Source organism: Balaenoptera musculus, chromosome 18 (assembly GCF_009873245.2).
Source record: "Balaenoptera musculus isolate JJ_BM4_2016_0621 chromosome 18, mBalMus1.pri.v3, whole genome shotgun sequence".
NCBI lineage: Eukaryota > Metazoa > Chordata > Mammalia > Artiodactyla > Balaenopteridae > Balaenoptera > Balaenoptera musculus.
Window position 1 is genome coordinate 9,913,852 of NC_045802.1, and position 22,886 is coordinate 9,936,737.

Genomic DNA, 22,886 nt, shown 5'->3' on the forward strand with positions numbered 1-22,886 from the left:
TCATTTGCACATTATCCGAGTGAGCATACAAACTCTGTCCCCTGGGGGCTCTTTAGGCACCTCATTTAACTGGGATTTAACCTGCAGCTAGATTCAGAATATGAACTACAATTCAGGCAGAGAAGTAAAACTTTATATTAATAGCTCTTATAAAAAAACTATATGAGTATTTTTTATTCAATACCAGTGGGGAGCCTGCCTGAGGCAAATATGTGTGATTTCATACTTCATAAAATATTTAAACAACTTTAAATTACTTCTGGAACAGTTCATATTTGAAATTCTCTTTTTTGATAAAATAATGACTGGCTGCTTAAGAATTTGGTATAAACAACAAGATCGCATGTCCTATAGAGACATTTGTTCATTGGGTTTCTCTACAAATTAATCTCCTGGTTTCAAACTATTTCAGCCAATTGGCCCAATATGACTAGTGTTTTGGTTTATTCACATTTCCAGAATCAGGAAACTAAATTTTATTTGTATTTAGGTACATAATACTCTTAGAAAAGCCTTTCTTTGAAAAATGAAATCATCAAGCCAATTTGTAATGTCTAGGGGTTTAAAATTTAAATCTCCTTACCACACATATTAAATTCATTTTACATTAGTATTTAATTTTATTTATTCCTTACCAATAAATTTTTAAAGGGCTCATGGCTAAAGCAGAAAGAAAACATGTATAGTTCCATCAAGTAATTTAATTAAAATCCAGGGAAACTTCTGTTGTAAGTTGACCCAGAATTTACTGAGCAAGAATTACCGATAACACAATCACCAGATAGGTGTCTCCAAGTAGAATGAAAATCTCTAGTAGAAGGTACAGTAATAAATTCAAATGAATGAAGAGATAAATTAGTAATTGGGAACATTAAAGTTTTAAAAGAATATAAATATTTTACCATTCTGAAAAGTTATGGAGCTAAATCCTAGGTTTATCATTTCTTTATTGCCACAGTTAAAATCCTCATCACTCGGGATATTTTTCTGGGTAGTCACTGTAACAATAAAAACTAAACTATAAGGGGAACCCTTGAGCTGTGGAAGAAGATAGACTTAGAGTCAGATAGCCCTGGGTTCAAGTCCTGCTAGTTATTTGGGTTTAACTTGAACAAGTAACTTTAACCTCTCTAGGCCTCAATTTTTTAGCTTTTAAAATGGGAACACCAACAGTACCTACTATTATGAGGATTAAATGAGACAATCATTTATCACGTTTAGACAGGGCCTGGACAAAACACATGTTCCTTGATTATTACTCTCTCTCTACTTTCATTCTGACCACTTCAAACCCATATTCACTTACTCATCTTTTTAAACTACTGTTTTCATCCAATTACTTCTCTACTCAAATTCCCTCAGTAGCTCCCCATTACCTACCAAAAATTTTTCAAATTCACTGCAGTCTGGCCTCAGACTCCTTTTTCAACCTTATCATCTCACTTCCTACACCAGATTTGGAGTACATTCTTTTTTTTTTTTTTTAATTAAAATATAGTTGATTTACAATGTTGTGTGCAGCTTCTGGTGTGCAGCAAAGTGATTTAGTTATACGTATATATATATTTTTTTCATATTCTTTTACATTATGGTTTATTACAAGATATTGAATATAGCTCCCTGTGCAATACGGTAGGATGGACTACATTCTTAATTACTTAAATTATACTTTTCAATTCATTCTGTTGTCCTACTTAGAATAAGTTCCTCTGACTTTTGCCCAGTGGAAACACAGTCACTTTCCATAGCTCAGGCCCAAGAACCTTTTTTCCTTACCTTACTGCCCTGCTGACAATGCACTCTTCTTATGAATACCTATGTTTTGATAATCCGTTAGTCATCGAACCATGCACTCTCTTGAACTGCTGGTATTAATGATAGTTTATATGTCTTACCTCACTTAATTGTAATCTCCTTGAGGGCAGTGATCATGTTTTATACAATTTTCCATCATACTCAACAGCAGCAAAGATCTTGCAATCGACTTTGAACAATTATTTGTTGAAATATTGACTAGGTTGGATTCTCCACTAGTGTAACTGATGCAGAAGAGGCGATATTCATTCCTAAAATGTGGCCTTTCTTAAATATTTCTGTTAATTATTGCTAAGTTACTAAAGCTGATTTCATGAGAAATTCACCACCATCCTAATCCTTCCAGGGGGAGCACAAATGCTAGTGTAGCAGTGTTAGCAGAGAGGTAAGCTCTCTGTAAATGATGTGCCCTGACTTTTTGAGAACAGAGGAGATCAGCAATGCACTTTTCACCAGAGGGAGAGCGTTCCATGCTCTTGGATGACGGGATATGAGTTATTCAGATTCTAAGGAAGACACATGGTGAAATGATGGGGCAAAAATGGATGAAGTCTTAACTCCGGGATTCCCCGACACTTAGTAAGAACTACCCCCAGTAATACCAGGCATGGATGCCTTCTGCTAAAAGACTGGAAGCTGAAGCAATGAAACACCAAAACATGAGAACAACGACAAAATAATAGCTAAAGCCAGAACCAGACTCTGGCCATTGTGCCTCCACTCCCCCTGCACGGATGCCATCTCCGCACCTTTAACACTCTGTGGCATGTGTTTAAAGCCCCCATTAAACAGTGGTGTGGATTTTGTTTTAATGTGTTGTTATATCATAACACCTGCACTTGGCACAGAGTAGGTATTCAAGAAGTGACTTTGTGAGTGAGTGAGTGAATGAATGACTGTGTCCCTTCATGCAAAAATGGAAAGACAATGAATGAATGCACTTCATTTTCTGTAAGCTGGCTGAGTGGGTTACAACAAAGTTAAGATTCAATGTTTCGAGTTTATCAAAACTTAGTAAAAACAGAAGACTTAAAAGACTGTCTTTGAAAAGAAGCCAAGGGGATTCTAGGCTTTAAAGATATCTTTTTCTGCTCCTTGTGCTGTCTCTTTGCTTCTAGGCTTTAGAGCAGGCTGCACACTTGAGGGTGGGGTGAAGGCGGAATAATGTACTTCCTCTGGGCTTATCTCACATCTTATGAGAGTAGTTCAGAGGATGTGTGATTAGGTCCCAACTGACTGCACTGCTAAGGCAGATGTGCTTCATTTGGGGAAGTCAGACTTGAAATATTAAGAGTTAGATATGTTTCCATCAACTTCCTGCCAGAGTTAAGGTTCATATTCTGGACTTACGGGGTAGTCTAATGAGTAACTTTTAAGCCTAAAGAGTAATTTTTAAGGACTAAAAATACTTTCTATTATACTCAGAGTTTGACAGTTATCTGCTTTCAGAGGTAAATTCCATTTGATTAGGAAAATCCTTGTTTAAAATTGCACAGTTTCCTAGCTGCACTAGTTATACATTTTCTTCTCTGAGGAAACTTGAGACATTCTAATTTCAGATCCACTACAATAGGGCCCTTCCTTAGCTTCCACTTTATTATTTGTCCAAAGTTGGGTATTTTTTATCTTCTCCGCAAGGAGTTAGTCCACAGTGTAATGGACCATGTTGCTGGTTATTAGTGTCCTTTCTGTTTCCTTTTCAGATGAATGTATGTTGAGCCCTGAGTAAGTGCTTGGTTCTGCAATAAATACTTTGCATGTGTGACAACACTTCATTCCAGGCCGTGGACATTATTATTTTTCTTCCCACTTTAAATGAGGAAACAGGCTTACAAAGTTCATAGAACTTGCTCAAGATCACACAGCCAATCCACGCTGGAATTAGGATTTGAACCCCGGTCCAGAGAACACCAAAGCCCATGTTTTCATTCAATGCACATTGCATCTGCAAACTACAAGTTTTAGAAAATGCACAGCCTCCCAAAGCCAAAGGAAAGTTGTCTGAGAGAGTCTTTCTCTCATAAATCAAGGCTCTGAAGACTTCCTAAGTCTTGTTTCACCCTTAATGAATAATGGACATTTTCGTTGCTTTCAAGTGTTGGCTATGGTAAATTATTCATTAAGGGTGAAACAAAATTCATTAGCTGAGTAAAAAATACAAAGTAAAATTATCGACACCTCAGAATAGCAGAAAAATAAGAGGGAAAAGTGGAGTTTAAAATGAGCCTAATTAATTACATAGATTCCCTCATAGTATATCAAATACATAAAAAGAAAATACAAAATAAAGGTAAGAATTAGGATACTTTGTCTATTTGGGAACCAACTAAAAACAAAACAAGACCACAGAGTGGCACATTATTCCCATATCCATGAGGGGTGATATAAATTATTATTCAAGGAAGAGAAGCAAATGTGGTGATGTTTTGTGTCCAACTGAGGACTAAAGAGCTGGGGCTTGCTTTGTATGGCTCCTGTGTTCAGGCCCAGAGGTCCCTAACAGGTACCCTGACATCACTTAGCCACGACAGAACTGAGGATGACACCTTCTATCTGAATTAATTTCACATCGATTCTTTTTTCTTTTGATAATATCACTGAATAGCAGGAGCTGGTATTATTCCCATTTGATAGATGAAGAAACTGAGGCACCAAGAGGTTAAATAAAAGCATGCATGGTCACCAGGTTACATGGTCACCTCGATGACCTCAGGGTAATCTAGGACACAAAGGTGTCCTAGAACCAGGCCTCCTGCCTTCCAGTCCCCCAAGCTTGGTTTCTCTTTCCACTGGAAACATCATTATTCTACTTAAGACTCACATTGGCCCTTTGTGTTCAAGATTCATTTCCCCTGCAAAGTTTTACAGCTGCACGTAATTCATGTGTCTGGTTGTTTTATCCATGATTTAGGCTGCTTGTATTGAAGAAGCAGCACTATATATACTATGAGTTATCTCTTTAAAAACCCAATTATTTGGGGAAAGCTCAAATCCCAGTCAACTACCAAAGAATTAACCTTTTCTCCTTAAAAACTCCCTTCCCTGAGCACTCACACAAGCACAGTCAGTTCATCAATCTCTTTATGTAAATAGTCATGCAACAAGGGAGGAGGTCTGTTTATTATTTTCGATCCTGTTTTTGCTTCTGGCAAAATTGCACAAACAGCAGAAGTTGGCAGAACATTGATATTTTCTTCTGACTGACTACTGTTCTCCAGCTACAAGTGCAGTACAAGGGCAGAGCACAACTGCGACTATTCTGGTCTGCAGGCCTCAGCCGTGACTGAGGTCAAAACTGCAAAATCTGGAAAAAAAAAAAAGCTCTATCCAGGGCTTCTCTCCGCAAATGGAGACCCTGGCTTAACACATGCTTTCCTTCCACTATAGAACTGATGAGTTCAAGATCCAGAGTCCAGAGAACACCACAGGTCTGACCTAATTCCCATCTCAATTCTCACTTGCAAAGGCCCACGGTGAAGATCACATGAGCCGCTGAGCTCCGGGGCCCTAAGAGCCCTGGGGAAACCGGAGGGAGTATGGACATTGACCCCCAGCACCTTCTAGGAAGAAGGGCGGCATTTTGCAGGGTCGGAAGTAGGGAAAGGAGGTTGGGGGTGGAGGAATTCGTTCTTTCCCTCTGTTATGCTTATTCCTACCTAACCTTGCTAGACTCCTTACCAAAGGCCAAATGCTGCTGCCGTGTTGTTTACTTTGGATAGAGCGCCCTTGATGAAGAGTAGCCAACCCTCAAGAGAGGGGTGGGAGGGTAGTTAGTATATAGGATGATCACGAGGAATTGCTGCTGGTTTTGGAGGTAAAGTCCTCCAATAACTTGAGGGACTGGTGGAGGGGAAGGGGGAGGGCTGAGAAGGTCCAAAGTGATGAAAAAAAACAAAACACCCTGCTTGGATTCAAGGTAGACATGCTTACATAATTATGAGGGTCCTGGTGTTGTCAGTGGTAAGTTGACATAGGCTTCTGAATCACAGACTTGAGTTCAAAGTCCAGCTCTGCCACCTACTTGCTGGAGGACTTTGGGAAAGTTATTTAACATTCTGAGTCTTTGTTTACTCATCTGGAAAATGAACATCATAAGGCCTTCAGTGTTAGGCCTTACTATGTTTATTTTCCAGATGAGTAAATTTAACTCTCAAGTCTTCATGAAAATTAAATAAAAAAGCAATAAATGCAGTGCCAAAAACAGTCCCTGGTACATAATAGGGAGCCCTCAATAAGAGCAGGTGTAAGTATACTGTCAGTGTTTTAAAAATCTTGTAAACTTTTCAAGAGCTAAAATTTGTGGCATAAAATTGATAAAAAGTCAAATCATCAACCCCAGACCCAAATATTTGATCTAAATGCACAGAAATGTTGATACATTATTTTGCCTCTCCATGACAAACCCCAACTTTCACTCTTCTTTTCACTTGGGTGACCCAGTGGAAAAGTTCTGCCCCAGTCCAGGAGGTATGGCTCGCCTGTACCTCTGGACACAGCTGCATAGACTCCAGCAGCCAGGAGGAAGCATGACTGACAGTTAAGAGCTGAAAAGAACCTGTCTCAATTCCACGTCATTCCTGCCTTACAGAACAAAGCACCAGGCTTCAGAGAACAGAAGCTACAGTGTCCAGGGCCAGTTCTGCTCAAGTGACCAGTGACCAACGATGGGAGATGGACACAAAAGTGAGAGGAGAAGCCTCACGTGAAACAGAAATAGAATGGCTCCATCAGAAATTGAACTGTAAAGCTGGAGGTGAAGAAGTAATTTTACTCTACGTGGAAGGGGGAAAGGAAAAAGCTGGACTCTGAAACCATCTCTACTCTACCAGTTAGTTAATGTTTGACAACCGTATTGCTCACTGCCAAGTTTCCTTATTCGATCAAGTGAGCCTATACTTATCTATAGAGTCCACTCAGGGAAATGTACTTTTCCATACAGCAAAACCAAGTGAAAATCTACTTCCAAAGGAACAACTTAGGGAACGGAGATTAGAAACGTCTCAAAGTAGGAAAGCTTGCATATGCATTTGTCAGGTCTCTGAAAGATTCTAGGGAACACAGCTTCTTAATCCAAGATGATCAGTGCTATCTTACACTCATATTCAAACAGATAATCCATATGGAGTTGCTCCACAAAATGTCACACATTCTACCAGTGAAGGCATTACCGTTATAATAGCTTTTCAGGGTTTCCAGGATGCCATACGCAGACATCAAATATTTTATCTTATAAAACAAGGCTTTTACTAAGTTCAAGATTAACATTTATGTTATGATATAAAAAGACTGGACTAACTAATGTTTCTACTCTTTGTTGGTTGGGGGGCACCAAAATGGAGGAGGACCTAAGACTACATATATTCCATAAATAAATGAAGCAAAAGAATCCACGTTGATTTAGTCCATTCAACTCGAAGGACAAATTTCAACAAATGTTAATTTCATATCCATATGCAGTCGTTCACAGTGGAGGAATTCAACAATATGAAGAATATTCTTGAATGAAAAGGAATGAAATCCTTAGAGGAAATGGGCAATGAAAGCTTCTTAAATAATTTGCTTGAATTAGTTCGAGAAACAGAGAGCTTAGTTTTTAAATTGCCAACTGATCATTACAAAGTTTATCTACATTTTACAGCATTTCTTTTCTATGAACTCCTCTAAGCAAAGACCACTGTAATACTGGAAAGTTTCTACAAAACTAAGAAAAATCTCAAAGTTAAGTTCTCAGTTTAGAAAAATCACAACATGTTGAGAGGGGAACTCAGACATTATAGATAAAAACCATCAGATATATAGACATAACCCTCTATTACTGGCTAATGAGGCTGGTCTAGGGCCTTGCTCCCACCCTCACACACTGATAGCCTCCCTGGCCTTTCACTCCAGCCTACTGAGAGCACAGCCCCCTTTCCTCGAGCACTGCTGCCCTCTCTCAGCTTTACAGTTTACCAGCAAGTCATTCCCAGAGCCGGGAACATTTCCTGCCTATTTTATTGGCAGAAGGTGGGGGTCAACAGTCTTTGCTATTTATCTTTATGAGTTGAAATGTGGCCTAAACCCATCACTTTAGGTCAGTTTAGAGCAACTAAGAATAACTGCTGTGCCCACGAAACCACACTTGGGAACGACAATGGTTTTCATTACAGCTTAAGATAAAAAACAAAAGAACAACAGCAACAGCAAAAAACCCCACCTTTTGTTTCAGGTTTTGTGGTGGATACTTTTTGAGGACACAGGAAATGTGGCGAGAGGTATGCCTGCCTTAGTAAACTTGGTATATAGTACATAATTTACTCTTCGTTTGCTGATACAATACCGTGAAGGGCCCTATGTACATGGATGTTTGTTTAATATAAATATTGATATATTTTCTTATATTGAGCACTTAGTATGTGCCAGGCACTGTGTTCTGTGTTTAACTGCATTCTCTCATTTATTGCAATAACTATGAGATAGTGGCTATTACTAGCTCCTTTTTGCCCGCAGAAGAAATGAAGCTTAGAAATGTTAAGTAACTTGGCCAAGGTCACTCTGCTAGGGAGATATAGAGCTGAAGTTTAAACTCAAGCTGCATGACTCCAAAGGCCTCCAATTGTTTCAGTAGTAGGTGTAGAAAGTTTAAAGTTTAGGTTAAATGAACAGTGTCCCTAGGACATTCTTGATGCCACGATCAAGAGCAGAAAGTGTTTCTTGAAATTCAATCAACATGTTTCAATTACTTGCCCCGAAGAATACAGATTTCATCATCCCATCAACAGAATAACCCCTGGAAGATTGTCCTAGAAGAAGGCAAGAAACAAATGCCCATCTCTCTAATGCTTTGTGCTACATTTCATGAACTGTTCCAAGCAATTCCAATGGATTGGCTGCCCTGGCCAGTATAATACATAAGAATTCAAATGTGGAATTACATCACACTTAGTATTGGGACCAACAGATAATAAACTCAGTCACTGAAATTCTTTTGCGGTCTTCTTCAAGATATCCTGCAAGACTGATTTCCCTTCTTTCTGGCCAAGTTTTTTTCCCCTCCTTCTTCTAGGAAGCCAGTAATAAAAACATCTAAGCAGCTTTATCTGCCTTAGACCTTCCTCCTAAAAGCACAGCAGAGAGAAAGGAATACTAATAGTGAAAATAGGAAAGTGCAGGGAAAGGGTGGTAGCAGACTCTCCTATCCAAAGACATCAATGTAGCAGTGAAGGCGATTTGATTAGTAAGAAATTATTATACACAACACATGGTCCTCCAAGTTATACCTTGCAACGGATTTCATTCTCTATTTTGAGAAATGCATTTAGCAGGAAATGTATTGTGTCCTTCAAAGCATTCCGGAGAGATTTAAATTCCTCTACTAAGAACTCTAGTCTTATTTAGGTGAGAATGGTTGGAATATCATTGTCATTGGAATTGTAAATTCTTATTTCTTACAGTAATTTTAAATATTATAAATAATTTGGAGGTAGTAAAACCTTCAGAGGAAAATATGATTTTATGACTATCGTATTTTTTTCCAGTGTGTCATTTGGTGAATACAAATGCACGTGAAATGCTACTGTTCACTTATAGAGATTGACTACTAATCCAAGGTTCTTGTCATCCATATGCATGATTTTCAAAATCACCACGAAGAGGAGACTTGGAATGCAGGAAGAGAATGCCTTCTTCAGCTCAAGATACTGATATGTAAATTAGTTACTGGGTGACTGCTGAGTCCCTTTACAATCTCCACTCTCTCCTCTACACTGTTTCACCCTAGTGTTTTATCGGAATGTTAGAGACAAGGCAATGCAAATCATTGGTATTTTAATCAGCTCTGCCTCTGTCAGACCTTTAAAATTATCAGGATTCCTATGACTTGTGAGGGAAGTCATTTGAGAGTCTAGCCAGACATTTCGGATTTATTTCTATTGATTTCCTTTTTCTAACAGCATTAGCATGTTCTGTAATTTTAAGTTATTTTCCAACCATTCCATTTAAATTCCTTTTGATCCTAAGCTTCTCTAAAAAAGAGAATTCATGTCTTTTCAAACAATAGTGTATAAATTTTCACAGTAATCTGTGTGTCTGCCCTTCCCTAGACTGCACCATTCTACAGTGATTGCTCTGGCCCTGTGTGACTTTACAACATGGGGATTTGGGCTACACGGTATGGCTAATTCTCCATGCATTCTGTTGCAGCTTTTTGATATTCTGTGGATTTCTCTCAAAAAGCATCAGTCATAATGCAAATGCTAACTTGTTATCTCTTTGCCAGCAGGAGGAAAAATACCTTAAGAATATTTGTAGTCTTCATGGGAAACTTGGTAAGTTGCTTATACAACTAGACCAAACAGATTTTACTAATAAAAATGACCTATTATCTATCAGTTCACTTTATTCTGTCGTTCTGAGGGAGACTTTATGTAACCAAGGATACGTTTGGCCCTTCAAGTCAGAAACTGACTCTGAGCCACCCATCAAAGTTTGAGCTTCCAGGAGTCCACCTCTCCCATCACCTAGAGCCAGGGAGAAGTTGAGATTCCTAAAGAGTTTCCTGTTTCTTTCCTATGGGGCTGTGACTACACTTTCCAGCAGTAATGGAATATTCTGAATTAGCTGCTGTAACTTCCGACCCCTTTGGAACTCAACTAGGACTTTGGCTTTATCGTAGATCCAGAGCTAAAAAGTAATCACTTCTTCCTCCTGGCCCAGCAGTACCTATCTTGTAGGGTTACTTGAAGATTGTATTCTTTTTATTATAATGATTAACTCTGCCCATATACCTACTCCTTCAGTTTTCTGATGGGCAAATGTGCAGGGGGCACTTAATCAGGTTAGGATCTTCCTTTGGTTGTTAATTTTCATAAAAGATATCCATCCTGCCTTAACCCAGTTGATTTTTAAAGTATACGGAGCTGGCCTTATTTGAAAACAGAATACTTGCAATGTTACTTTATAAGATACAATCTCAAATTATCAATTCATTCAAGAAATATGTTCAAAGAGAATTATCTGAATGGACCACCAGCAGCCCTCCACTTGCCTAAACCAGACTTTCCAAAATGTGTTCCCCAGGGAACATTGATTTTACATGATGTCACTTCCTGGTATCCAGTATAAAATGGTTTCATGATGAAATATGGAAATATGCCAGTTTAAACAAAGTTAAATTACTTTCTGCAGGATTTCTCTGAGCCTTTTATAAATGTGAATTTCCAAGAAGAGAAGGAGGATGCAGTATTTCCCCAAATTACTTAACCACAGACATATTTTCCTCCTGCCTATCTATCTATCTATCTGTCCATCCATCCATCCATCCATGTAACTAGAGTTCTGAGAATGAGACATAGAGAAATTGTCTCTAGACAGTTTCCATGCTATTTCTAGATTAAGCCAGAGAATCAGAGGATTACCTACAGAACCTCCTTGTTTTGATCCGTCCATCCCATCCTCGAATATTTTTACTGAATTATAATTTGTTGTTATGCCCCCACTTCCACTGCAGGATGCTATAAGAGATTTGCTATTGATTTCACTATAGGAATGTTTAAAAGCACCATCCACTATGGTTTGTAGTCTTTTTATGGGATTTTTTATGAGAAACTGCTCTTGTATATCAAATCCTTAGGAGAAAATTCTCCCAAATATCAAGTCCCAGGGAAAGTTGTGCTGGTATGTTTTTACCTTATGGACATGGCAAATCTTCCCTGATCACGTTTTCCTCTTTTCTTAGATTAGGAAGGCTCAAGCTAAATCTGCAGCCTGCTTTTAATAATTATTCAGGGCCTTACATTGTAAATTTTTATATAATATCTCTTCCTAGTTTTATCTTATTAATTGACCTACATTTTTCTTTTCACCAGATTTATCTTTTTTTAACTGAGTTGTATCTTCTTCTCTAAACTACCTCAAATCCTTTAGGTAATGAGGTAGAATGTAAATTAATACGTAATGTCTTTACCCATACCAAAATCATATTCAGATTGCCCGAGGAGATAGAAAATGATTATTACGTGATCCTCATTTCATTCAAATATCTGGTGTGCAAAATGCATGGTTGTCTTCTTATGTCTTCTTCCCTAGTCTCAGCACCTCGGTCTCATAGCTAATGAAATGTAGAGACAGAGCACATCCCTCTTCATGATATGTCTTCACTAAATTTCCATTTATTTTCCTTTATACAGGAAGTTTACTAAAACCCACTTGTCATTTTCTCTCTTTCTAAATTTGTCTGGGCCACCAATTGATATTGCTCAGACCACTAGTGGTGATTTTTTTTTCTAACTTGTGCTTCTAAATCGGCCATGATTAGGTTGTTAGGGAAATGGGGAATCCTGTTTTATAAAAGTTGACCAGTGTCCCAAATTTACTAAGAATTAAAGCACTGATTATAGTGGGGGGGAAGATACGAGAAAAAAATGAATCTCTATTCACTTAAACTAATGTCACAAAATCCAGATTTGGCAATTGCCTGCATCTGGGATGGGTGTTTATAAATTCAGAACTAATAAAAGCCGTGAAGTGCAGCTATGAAAGTTAAACTCTCAAGTTTTATATGTGTATAAGCATATTGCTCTTTGCTAATTTCTTTCTAGTACTTATTTCTTGACTGCTCATATTTTTACTATGTGATGATTTTTAAAATGTTATTCAAAGTTAGTTGACTTAATTCACTTAACAGATTTTCCTGTAACTTCTGGTTAAACAGTATCCTTTGTGTATAGTGATGTACTTTGTGTACAGTCACCAGCACTGAATAGAAAGAGGCTCTGATTCATGAAATGTGAATTTGTGACAGTTTTTTTTTTTTTTTAAAGAACTTGAGCAACACATGACTGATGCATGCTTACCCTGTTTTCTGTGTTCCCTCTCTCTTTCTGCCAGTGTATTCATCCTCCATTTCTGAACGTAGCTGAGAAAGAGAATGCTAAGCATAGAGAAAAGGCAATTCCAAAAGAACAAAAGGTTGTCTAATTTTGGCTGATGCTACCCAGTTGGTGGAGGTCTCCTACACCAGGGATGAGAAATGCCACCACTTAGGTTGGGCAAATCCCCAAGATATCATTTGACTTGATGGAGGAATGAGAGAGAATACATCACTAATGCCCAGTTCCATTCCCTGCGAACATAAAAAAGCAGTTTACTCCACTCTAGTTGAGTTCAACTCAAGTGCTATCTCTAAAAAGAGTGTCAGGTAAAAAGTCAATGAATGTGCAAGATCAATTTTCACTAATTCTCCTAGTAGTGAAATTTCCATATTTTGCATTTACTATCAAGAAAAGAGGTCTTTTGTGAGCTTGGGGATCCACCTACGTTAACACTCTCAGATCCCTACGGTCCTTGCAATAGGCCAGGCATTGCAATAACTCCATTTTACAGTCCAGGACTCCTGATAAAGAAAGGTTTTTACAGGTTTCTTTATAAATATAGGTTGTACTGACATTTAAATAGTCCACAAGACCGGACATCCTAACGTTCTTATTAAATGGATAACGAGAGCACTAACCAGGTATCAAAGAAGTATGTCCGGGTAGATGTTGAATGACATAATAAGGAAAATGTAAATAAGAATCATCTTTCTCTTAAAGTAATAACCTGTGATCACAGAATCCTAGAATTTTAGAGATGATGGGAACTTCACATTTATTTAATCCAACCTCTTTGTTTTATGGAAGAAGAAAAGAATGGCCAGAGAAGTTGTGACTTGCCCCAGATCACACAATTAATTAGCATCAGAAGTAGAACTAAAATCTGATTTCCATCTTACCATTTCCTTGACAAGATGTAGAAAAATTATAAGCCATTGATTTATTCCACATTAGACAGCTGCTCTGTTTCCTTTTTGGCTTCTGTTACTTTAGGTTTAAATTTCCCTGCTTTACACACTCTTGTTCAAGGAGTTATTGAGTCAACTACAGAAAGACCTTGGGAACAATAGTCATACCATCTCATTTTCTCATCAAGAAATGAAGGCTCAGTGAAGTTCTGAAACTTGCCTGGTAAAAGAATGAGAGAGTTTCTAAATAGAGCCTGCATCCCTGTCCCTTTTTTTCTATAGTTCAATGGACTTTATTGCAGTCTGGTCCATATCATGCTGTTTAAAGCATTACAATATTTTTTTAAGTTTAAAAGTATGATGAATTCTTTCACAAAGCAAGTAATCACATTTACACATTTGCTTAAATTTGGATTTTCCGAGTAACATGTGTGTGTATAGACTTTAAGCATGATGCACATGTAGCCAATAAATCATAACCATCTAATGACATAAGATCCCAATTCACCCCTTCCATGGCCTAACATACTCTTCCTCCACCTCCTCAGCAACCTCCCTCTTGTCCATTCCAAGAGCCTGCTGGTAAGGGAAATAAGGACCGTTACTATTTTCATTCTCTCTCCCTATAACAATTTCCCCATTGATTCAGCAAGATTGTGGGGCAAGGATCATGGGCAGTATGACTTGTGTGATATAAGCTTTCACTCTGCAAAACACCCTATTTTAAACATCACTTCTCTTTTTCACTGGACTTAAAACTCCAGAACTAAGAAGATGGCTAGAGAAATGATGAATGTGTATTTTAGAGCATACCCTAAGAGAAGCAAGTTTAGATTCATCCTGGGTTTGAGCAACTAATTCTGATCCTATGTATCATCAAAGATTCCTTTATTTCTCTTCCCTGTTTTTCCCTCTCATGAGTGGATCTGCTGTTGAATCATGTCTATGCCATTCAACGATTATCTCACTGTAATGAGGTCATTGGGGAGCAACTTACTCTTGTTTGCACTGTTCCCAACAGCCATGAAAGACTATAAGTGTTGACCCCCAAATTATATTAACATAATGCTAAATCTTCCTTGAAAGATGTATAGCAGAGTAAACAATCTTAATGATGTGGCTGTCATTTCAAGATACCAATATGTGAGTTACAAAAAATATTGGTGTTATTAATTTAATATGCACTTGATAATCTTTAATTGAATGATTATGGGCCATTAGTATAATAACCTGACATTGTATACTATTGGGTACTAACTGCTCAAGGAAGGTAAAACACATAGCAGTTTGCTTCCACTAGAGAAATAAGACCTGACCAGAAATCTCACAGTGATTCTGTAACATGGTTCATTGCTGTATCCTGAGTAGAAAAGATTGAAATATTATATAATCCAGAAATCAACCATAGGTTCAGTAGTTTAACACTCATTATAAAAACTAAAAAATGGTTTGGAGTATTATTGACCACGGTCACTAGCTAAGATACATTCAAATACCAGCTCCTACTATGTAACTTTGGAGAGTTTATTTGAACTCTATGTACTTCTGTTTTCTCACCTTTAAAATGGGTATAATAACAGTACTTACCTACAAGAATTTATTTTTTGAGGATAAAATAAATTGGAATATATATAAAGTGCTCTGAGCAGTGCATGATACACTGTAAATGCTCAATCAATATTCTCTATTACAGTAAACCAATCTACTCATACAGTAAACCCAGTAAAATCATTTTGCTTCTGCTTTTTCAGTGTCTTACGACACAATCGTGCATTGTATTATTAACTCATTATTAACAAATAATGAGTTCCTAATCACTGGATTGTTGGAATTCTTTCATGCTTCCCTATGATCCTAACTGTCACTTAATTTTTAGGCATTCATTAGCTTCAAACATTCCATTGCCCAGTATAAAAAAAAGTGAGTATGCTCAAATTTTCTAATTAGGCAAAATGAAACATAGACACAGAATACATTTTCAATGATCATGCATGTGTTCATACAAGTCCTCAATGGAAAAATAATCTTCGTTCCAGAAAGAACATAATTTTTAATGAAATCAATCATTGCAAATTCATTTAAGGAGATTTACAAAGATATTTCAAACTAAGGAGATTTACAAAGATATTTCAAACTATTTGTATGCAATGTTTCTAACATAATACACTTTATAAGCATGCTGAGGAACATTTAGAGTACAGACTACAAATCATCACCAAACATTTACTGAGCCCCTATGTCCATAATGATGATGACGTCTGGTAAAGCACCATTGTCAGAAATCTCTAAAACTAAAATGGAGCTGGTTTTTATTATCAGCCTAGTGTATTTTTAAATCAAGCCACAGGGAAATAATTACTTTTGTTTCTATTCAATCAAGACATGCACACAGAGTTTGTGGAATGACATAATATCCTTCCTGAAATCAGACCGGTATGTAGGACCAGTATCCTTCACACATAACCAGTTCCTGAACCTTTAAAAACAAATTCTAATTTCCAAGGAAACAATCTCATCAAATGCTGCTCACTAGAATACATATTGTTCCTTTTGGAAACATTACAATAAGATTTTTCATGATTACAAACCCCAACTTCCCCTCTAAAATTCAATATAATCTTGAACTCATTTATTTAAGTGGAAATTGTATTTTTATAATGGCTCTAGAATATCCTGGTCAACTTATGTATCGCCAATATAATAATTTAGTTATTTAGAAGTCTGGGAGGGGGTGGTTATAAACTTCATAAACTTATTGTACATGTGTAGTATGTGTGTGTGTCTTTTAAATGGGCACCAGAAGTTTCTTAGGAATGTTCACCTTTCTACTTTCTACAAACCTATCCTAAGATAAAGCGCATGTTTTAAACTATTTTTGGAGAATGATGAGTTTTAGTGATTTTTTTTTCCCCCTGAGAATAAAAAGGAACACGTAGCAACTTGTAATCAATATCCTCTCCTCTCTGCCTTATAAAGCTGGTGCTTCTGTCACAAGATTTGCTTTGACATTAGCAGACACTTATCCTTTACCAGAAAAACAGTATCAACAAATCAGTGGCAACTGCTGACATAAACGTACAAATAGGCAGAGAATGTGACACTGGTTGTCAGCCCAAGGCCCTTAAGAATAGAATTTTAACTTTCTCCTGTCACTAAGAGTGTTCTAAAGAATCTAGGCAGGGTGGAAGTTAGTTTCCCCCCCTCTCCTAATTAAATAAACAAGTGTCCAAGTTTTAAATGTGACAGAGTGTGTGGAACTTGTCACATTAAAAAATGAAAAGCTCCTAAAATACATCCTGAGGAAACCTGTCTCATTTATTCTGTAGAGACACATAAGTCTTGGAAATTTATGATTCACTGTCCTACCGTGAAGTTTTTTTGTGGACTTTACGTTGAGTTATGTGGCAGCTAAGTGCTGTCACTGTTTGCTTGAAACTGCAGCCTGAAGTTATTTCTGAAAGGTATGCGCAGCTTCGCATAGAAATCCGTATGTTGTAAAGTGAAAACAATAATTTTAAAAACTGGGTTAGCATGAAAGAGAGCCAACAGAAATCAGAATTAGCAACAGCCTTCCACTACCGGCGACTCACCTTGTTGAATTTTAGTCACTAGCTGATGGCGTGCTAGAATCCGGCTCATCCTGTAAGGAGAGCGTCTCGCAGTCTGATCAAATCGCAAATACATCTCCTGGCCCTCAGGTGTCATGGCATTTAGATAGTAGCAACCTGAAGCTGGGTTCCTGGGTCCCTGACTGAACATCCCGGCAGATTTTCTTTTGCCCTCAGTCTGCCCTGTGGCTGTTTCCGTCTGCCTTCAGTCTCAGTCACAGAGCGAGGCACCCAGCCCAGCAGAGCTCAGCAGACCCAGCGATTTTTAAAAAGAAAAAGGAGTGCCAAAAGCCACAACTCAGAATTCCAACCCCCGGCCTCACGTGACCTCGCAGAGCCAATCAGAGGAAGACAGGAGATGGGACGGTCCACAGTCGGCCCCAAGCCCCGGAGAGAGGCAGGTCCAGCCTCTCTGATCCCCACACAATGCGGGAAGCCAATGCGAGTACTGCCCTGCCTCTGAGCTGACTAAGCCCTGAGAAGCAGCACTCACTGAAAGAGTTCAAAGGAAAAGAGAGAGGGAAGAGGGAAGGCAGCAGAAGAAAAATAAGCCCTGGGCATAGGAAATCAATCTTTCTGGTTGTAAGGGTTAGAGAAAGCACACTCGCCTTCTCCAAGGCAGCTAAAAGATGGATGTGAGAAACAACTTAAATGAAAAACTACTTCAAATAAGCATAAACAGCTTAGCATAAATTACCACCCTTCATTACAAAGAAATAAATAAAGCTTTTCCAGTGAAAAGTGAACTTCAAGTGCTTTAAGGCCCTGAGTAAATACACTCCAGGCCCCTGACCCTCTGCATGGGAAGTTGAGAGCTCTCACAGATGAGACTGGCAGAGGCAAGAGCACAAGTGTATTTGTTAAGTATCTACCCCTTTAAATTTTCCACTTCTCCAATTTTTAGTCACCCAGAAGTAAAGTACTTTTGAAGTACCTCTCACATTTAAGACACTGCCAGGAATCATTGTAAAGATGCAGATTCATGCAATGCTGCTGTTGCCAAGCTGCTTGGGATCAATAGAGAAGTTATGCAAAAGCATATAACACAGGCCTTATGTGAAAAGGGCCTCAAGAAAGACACAAGAGCAATATTAGAGGAAGCAATATTATTTTTGACTGGGGTGACGAGAGCAGGCCACACAGAGGAAGAGATGTTTGGGTGGGCTTTAAAAAAATGGGTAGGATTCTGACAGGCAGAGACTGAGGAGGGCTTTGCAGGAGGGTCTGTGCCCACATGTGTGGAGATCGGGGACCAGTGTGTGTTTAAGGAAAACGTGAGTAATTCCACTTGGCCATATCCGAGTATACATTTAGGGGTAATTAGCATTTTTCCCCTATTTTTTCTCTTTAATATTGTTTGATGTAAAGAGGAAAAAAGTCCATAGAAAACATGTTATCAAATTCTGAACCTGGGGCTGAGGGAATAAAGTTCTTTGAAAAAGAGGCATAAGGCCAAGTTCTTATATTTGGTTGTCTCAAACTGAAACATAGCCTGGCCTGGGATTTGGAATCCTAATAATGAAAAACTTTCAATTGAAAGTTCAACAGGACTTAAATTAGGTCCTCGATTCTTGCTGCTGTGGCTAACGGTGGTCAGTCCTAACATCTTTCCCTGTGGGAACTTCGCAATTTTGAGAAGCAGCTCATTTCATGTAAATATCTTACTAGGTAAATGAGCACATTAATAAAGATCCCTAGGGCCTACACTGGAATGTACTCTCTCTCATGGCAAATGTGAGCCTCTTCCGATAATTATGCAAGAGTAAGTAAGGGTCAGGTTTTCAAGTCAGTGTTGATGCAGGAAAGGAAAGGGGTGTTCCTTTTTCATTTTTATTTAGGATTTGATCAGAGTTTTTCTATTCCAGGGGATCTTTTTGTGGATGGTGAAAGGGATCTAAGATCTAGCGACTCTGGTATGCCAGAAGCCTGGGCATGAATGGCAGACAGGCTTAGCACTCCACTGCAGTATTAGATGCTTGTGAGGTCCAATCCCCAAGCTCAGATCCAGCACTGGCTGCCATCTGATGGAGATGCTGATGTCAGCCACCTTGTGTACATGCTTTCAGTTTGATAGTCCAGTGTTGGGGACGTCCCTGCCGTAAACACCTGCCAGTTATCACTTTTCAATGGAAGAGTGTAGAAGAGTAGAGAGAGAAAGAAGAGCGGATCATGGGACTTGGGAACTTTGCATATGTGCTGGGAAACCAAGCAAAGGGAAGGAAAAGGCAGGAAATGATATGTAGTTGCTTTTTAGCTGTGGATAACACTTAAAGAAAGACTGACCATTCCCAGTGCCAACCCTGGAGTTTAACACTGACTTGGCTGCATTTTAAAAGTAAATGGAATGATTCTTCCTGAGAAGCACTGCACTGTATCCTGGCCAGGTTACTATTAAAAAAAAAAAAAAAATCACCATGCCTCCTTTTTGCATAATAATGAATACATGAACATGTTGAAAGTCCTGAGGTGTTTTGTTCTGAAAACATCAAGATCATAAATATGTACTCTTTGATATATATAAGCAGATACAACAACATGAAACATAGTATTTCATAGGAGACGGCAATGAAGAACAAGAATTGAATGTAAATTAGGGAGAAAAAAGAAGAATTTGAATTTCCTAATTAAAAGAAAGACAATTTAGTGTAAAGCCCAATTTTTCTAAAAATCAGTTTGATTTTTAATAAAGGGATCTATGAAGGATCATGTATCAATATATTTGTCTTCCCTGTCCAACTTATTTTTTATGGTTAAGGTAGTAGTATCTATAAATCCATGCAACTACTCACCATGGTTTTGCCATTTTGTGTCCAAAATACCATATTTAAAGCAGATAGGTAACCTTATTTTCTCATTAGCATCATTATTGCCTTGTTTTATGCTAATGTATTGCTATGAAATCTGAGCCCTTTCAGTGAATTTTTTTCATCATTTGGTCCCAGTGTTAGAAGAATCACGGCTGGGTGGGCAGTTCTGTTCTGCTTGTTATAAATGTAAATTCAAGAAACTGCTGACAATCTTCCCTGGGCTGAAATGTCCTCCATGCATCTCATGGAGAGAGCTCTTGCTCTTGACTGGTGAGTTGAGTGAGGACCAAAGGAACCAGAGAGAGGGAGAGAGTGCTGAAAACCCAAGATGCTGGATTTCCTCCGTTCCAGTTCCTTCAAAAATGAGGAAAATGGATGGTACTAGTTTTTAGTTTTCACCTACTTTTCCTCTCTCCTAATTTGGTCATCAAGAAGAATCTTCACTCAGACTATTTCAGGGATGGGATAAACAGATGAATATTGGGAGCCAACAAGAACAATGAACAGGGGAATGGAAAAGGGAGAGTGGCTAACAATGCTAGGCACCTACTGAGTGCTAAGCCTTATGCTATCTACATTTCATGTGTGTAATTAATCTCCACGGCAACCCTTTGTGCTATCCTATTTTGTGGAAAAGGAAATTAAGACTCCCAGAGGTGAAGCAATGTCCCAGGTCATATAGCAACCAAGTGTAGAGCCTCTGTGTATCTCCAAGCTGATGATATTTTAACTCTTTCCACTGTTACACATGAAGGACGGGGAAGGAAAAACTGTGGCACTAAAATGGTGCTGGGGAAATTGGATAAGGGAGCAAATTTTCAGAAGAATGTACTGAAAATCATCTTAATCCTATTTAATTGTATGTGATAGCGGGGTGGAAATATAGGTATAGGATGACTAAATTCTTGTGGTGGTTGAGATCGAGGTGTCTTTAGAGTAAGGTACATAGCCCAGAGCCTTTAACTAACCAGTGAGAACCATGGGCCCTCTCTGGAGTAACCAAAGACCAAGAACTGGAGACCCACCCATCCCTTCCCCAATCCTGAAGTGAAGAGGCAGCCTGACCACCTCTTTGTTTAACAACTCCTTTTTCGAAGGGTAGACTGTCCTCTGCTTTCTGCTCATCCTCAAGGCTAACTCTGCGTATTGCCTGGCCTCTTCCGTGGCATTTCTTCCTAATGCAAACACTCCAAATACAGTCAAAACTCTGAAATTTGACCTCTAAACAAAACTTTTGGTATTTAAAATTTTTAAGTCTTCTGATAGATGATCCCAGATCAGCGCTCGATGGAATTTTGTGTACACATGGCAGAAAGCAAGGAGCGCTTTCACAGAAGCCAGGAATGGCTCACTGTGCTTTCATCTGTCTGCTGCTCCTTCTATTCCTTCACACACATTCCAGCCTCCTCGTCAGCCTGTTCAGAGGGAGCCAAGGTAGTTCTGCCAAGTAGGAAAATGTTTGAGATACAAGTGGTCGGTAGAAAAAAAGCAGAACTGATCTGGAGGGCTGCTTTTAAATTACTTGAATCCAAAGGTTGTGGGTTAATGTCAAAGCCTTCCTGTGGGCTCTGAAGCTCATTTTGAGAATCTCTACTGATTGATTTGTGGTGTATGTGCCCCGTTCTTTGTCAATAAACCTTTTCAACATGCATACACCACATGCCCAAGGACCAATGCAGGCGAGCCAAGAATACTAACATTCGCAGCCGTGACCAGGACCCTCCACAAAAGGTTTCAGAGTGGATTCTCTTCTGACTCAGTTTCTCCACCTCTAGGCCGTGTCTCCCACTTGGAGTCCAGATCCTACTGCAAAGACTTGTGAGTGGTAATAGATTTTGTTTTTTTGCCTCTCAGCCCTTGCTACTCTCTTTAGTTAACTTCACCTTTGCAGGCCTCTGAGAGCGCATTCTCTGCCCTCATTCCATCCCCTGGGGACCATAGCCAACCATCAGCTCCAGTTCATATGGCCAGCGATCTTGTCTGACTTGTCCTGGGCTCTTTGCCCATACCCATCCATTGCAGCCAAACCAAAATTCTTTCACTTTTTTAAGTTGTTTCAAAGATCTGGAACTGTGTGATTTCCTACTCTCTCACCCTGTCAAAACCTATTGCCTGTGGAAACATTTTCATGACTAAGGCAAAACCTTTAGTATTAACAGTCATGTTAATACCTGTAAATAGTGGTTATGTGGCACATTAATTAGATCAGCTTGTTACATGCTAATAAGCAATCCAATTGTTCACTGCAACTATTATGGGCATAAAGTTTTTACATCTTGGATTTGGAAAGGATATTAAACATCTTCTAATCCAACCACTCACCTATTATACAAGTCACAGTCAGATCAATTAATGAATGCTTTACCCAACATATGTGAAGTATATTATCTCACTGAGGACTACAAGCTGTTTAAGAAAGTTTTTCCTTATAATTTCCATCCATTGGCTCTAATTCTGTCATTTGGAATTAGGACAAATCTATTCCTTCTTCCATATGCTTGTTCTTCAGACATTTTTAGAAAGCCAACCTGTCCCTTATAAGAATCTGCTTTCACAGGCTAAACATTCCTTCCCATCAAACCACACAACCTCTAACTATTCAGCAAGCTGATTGCTGTCTTTTGGATCTGCTCCAGTCTGTCAGTATCTCTTTAAAAATATTGCTCCTACCCTAAACTTAGAGCTCTAGACATGGCCAAACACAGTAGTATATGGCATAGTGTGTGGGTACCTCCTGAACTCAAGGGATTGCACTCTTGCTGATTCAGTCTGAGATAATGAGCGGTTTTCTTTTTTTAATCTATATTTACTCTATCATTAATTCAGCATGGTATTAATTTGAATTAAGTAATTGAATGCCTGCACAGCACTGCAGTAAGTATGAAAGATATAATGGTG

The 22,886-nt window shown here is 38.6% G+C and overlaps 1 protein-coding gene across 4 annotated transcripts in view; it reads right to left on the reverse strand.

Annotated features, from left to right (window-relative positions):
- STARD13 (StAR related lipid transfer domain containing 13) overlaps positions 1 to 22,886 on the reverse strand; it is a 227,928-nt gene that overhangs the window by 160,222 nt on the left and 44,820 nt on the right. The window contains exon 1 of one of the 4 annotated variants that reach the window (XM_036832083.1): positions 17,164 to 17,438. The exons of the other annotated variants lie outside the window; for them this stretch is intronic. Within the exon in view, the coding sequence (XP_036687978.1) occupies positions 17,164 to 17,332 (169 nt within the window). The 5' untranslated portion in view covers positions 17,333 to 17,438. Of the gene's footprint in view, positions 1 to 17,163; positions 17,439 to 22,886 lie in introns of those variants that run through there. 4 annotated transcript variants of the gene reach the window in all.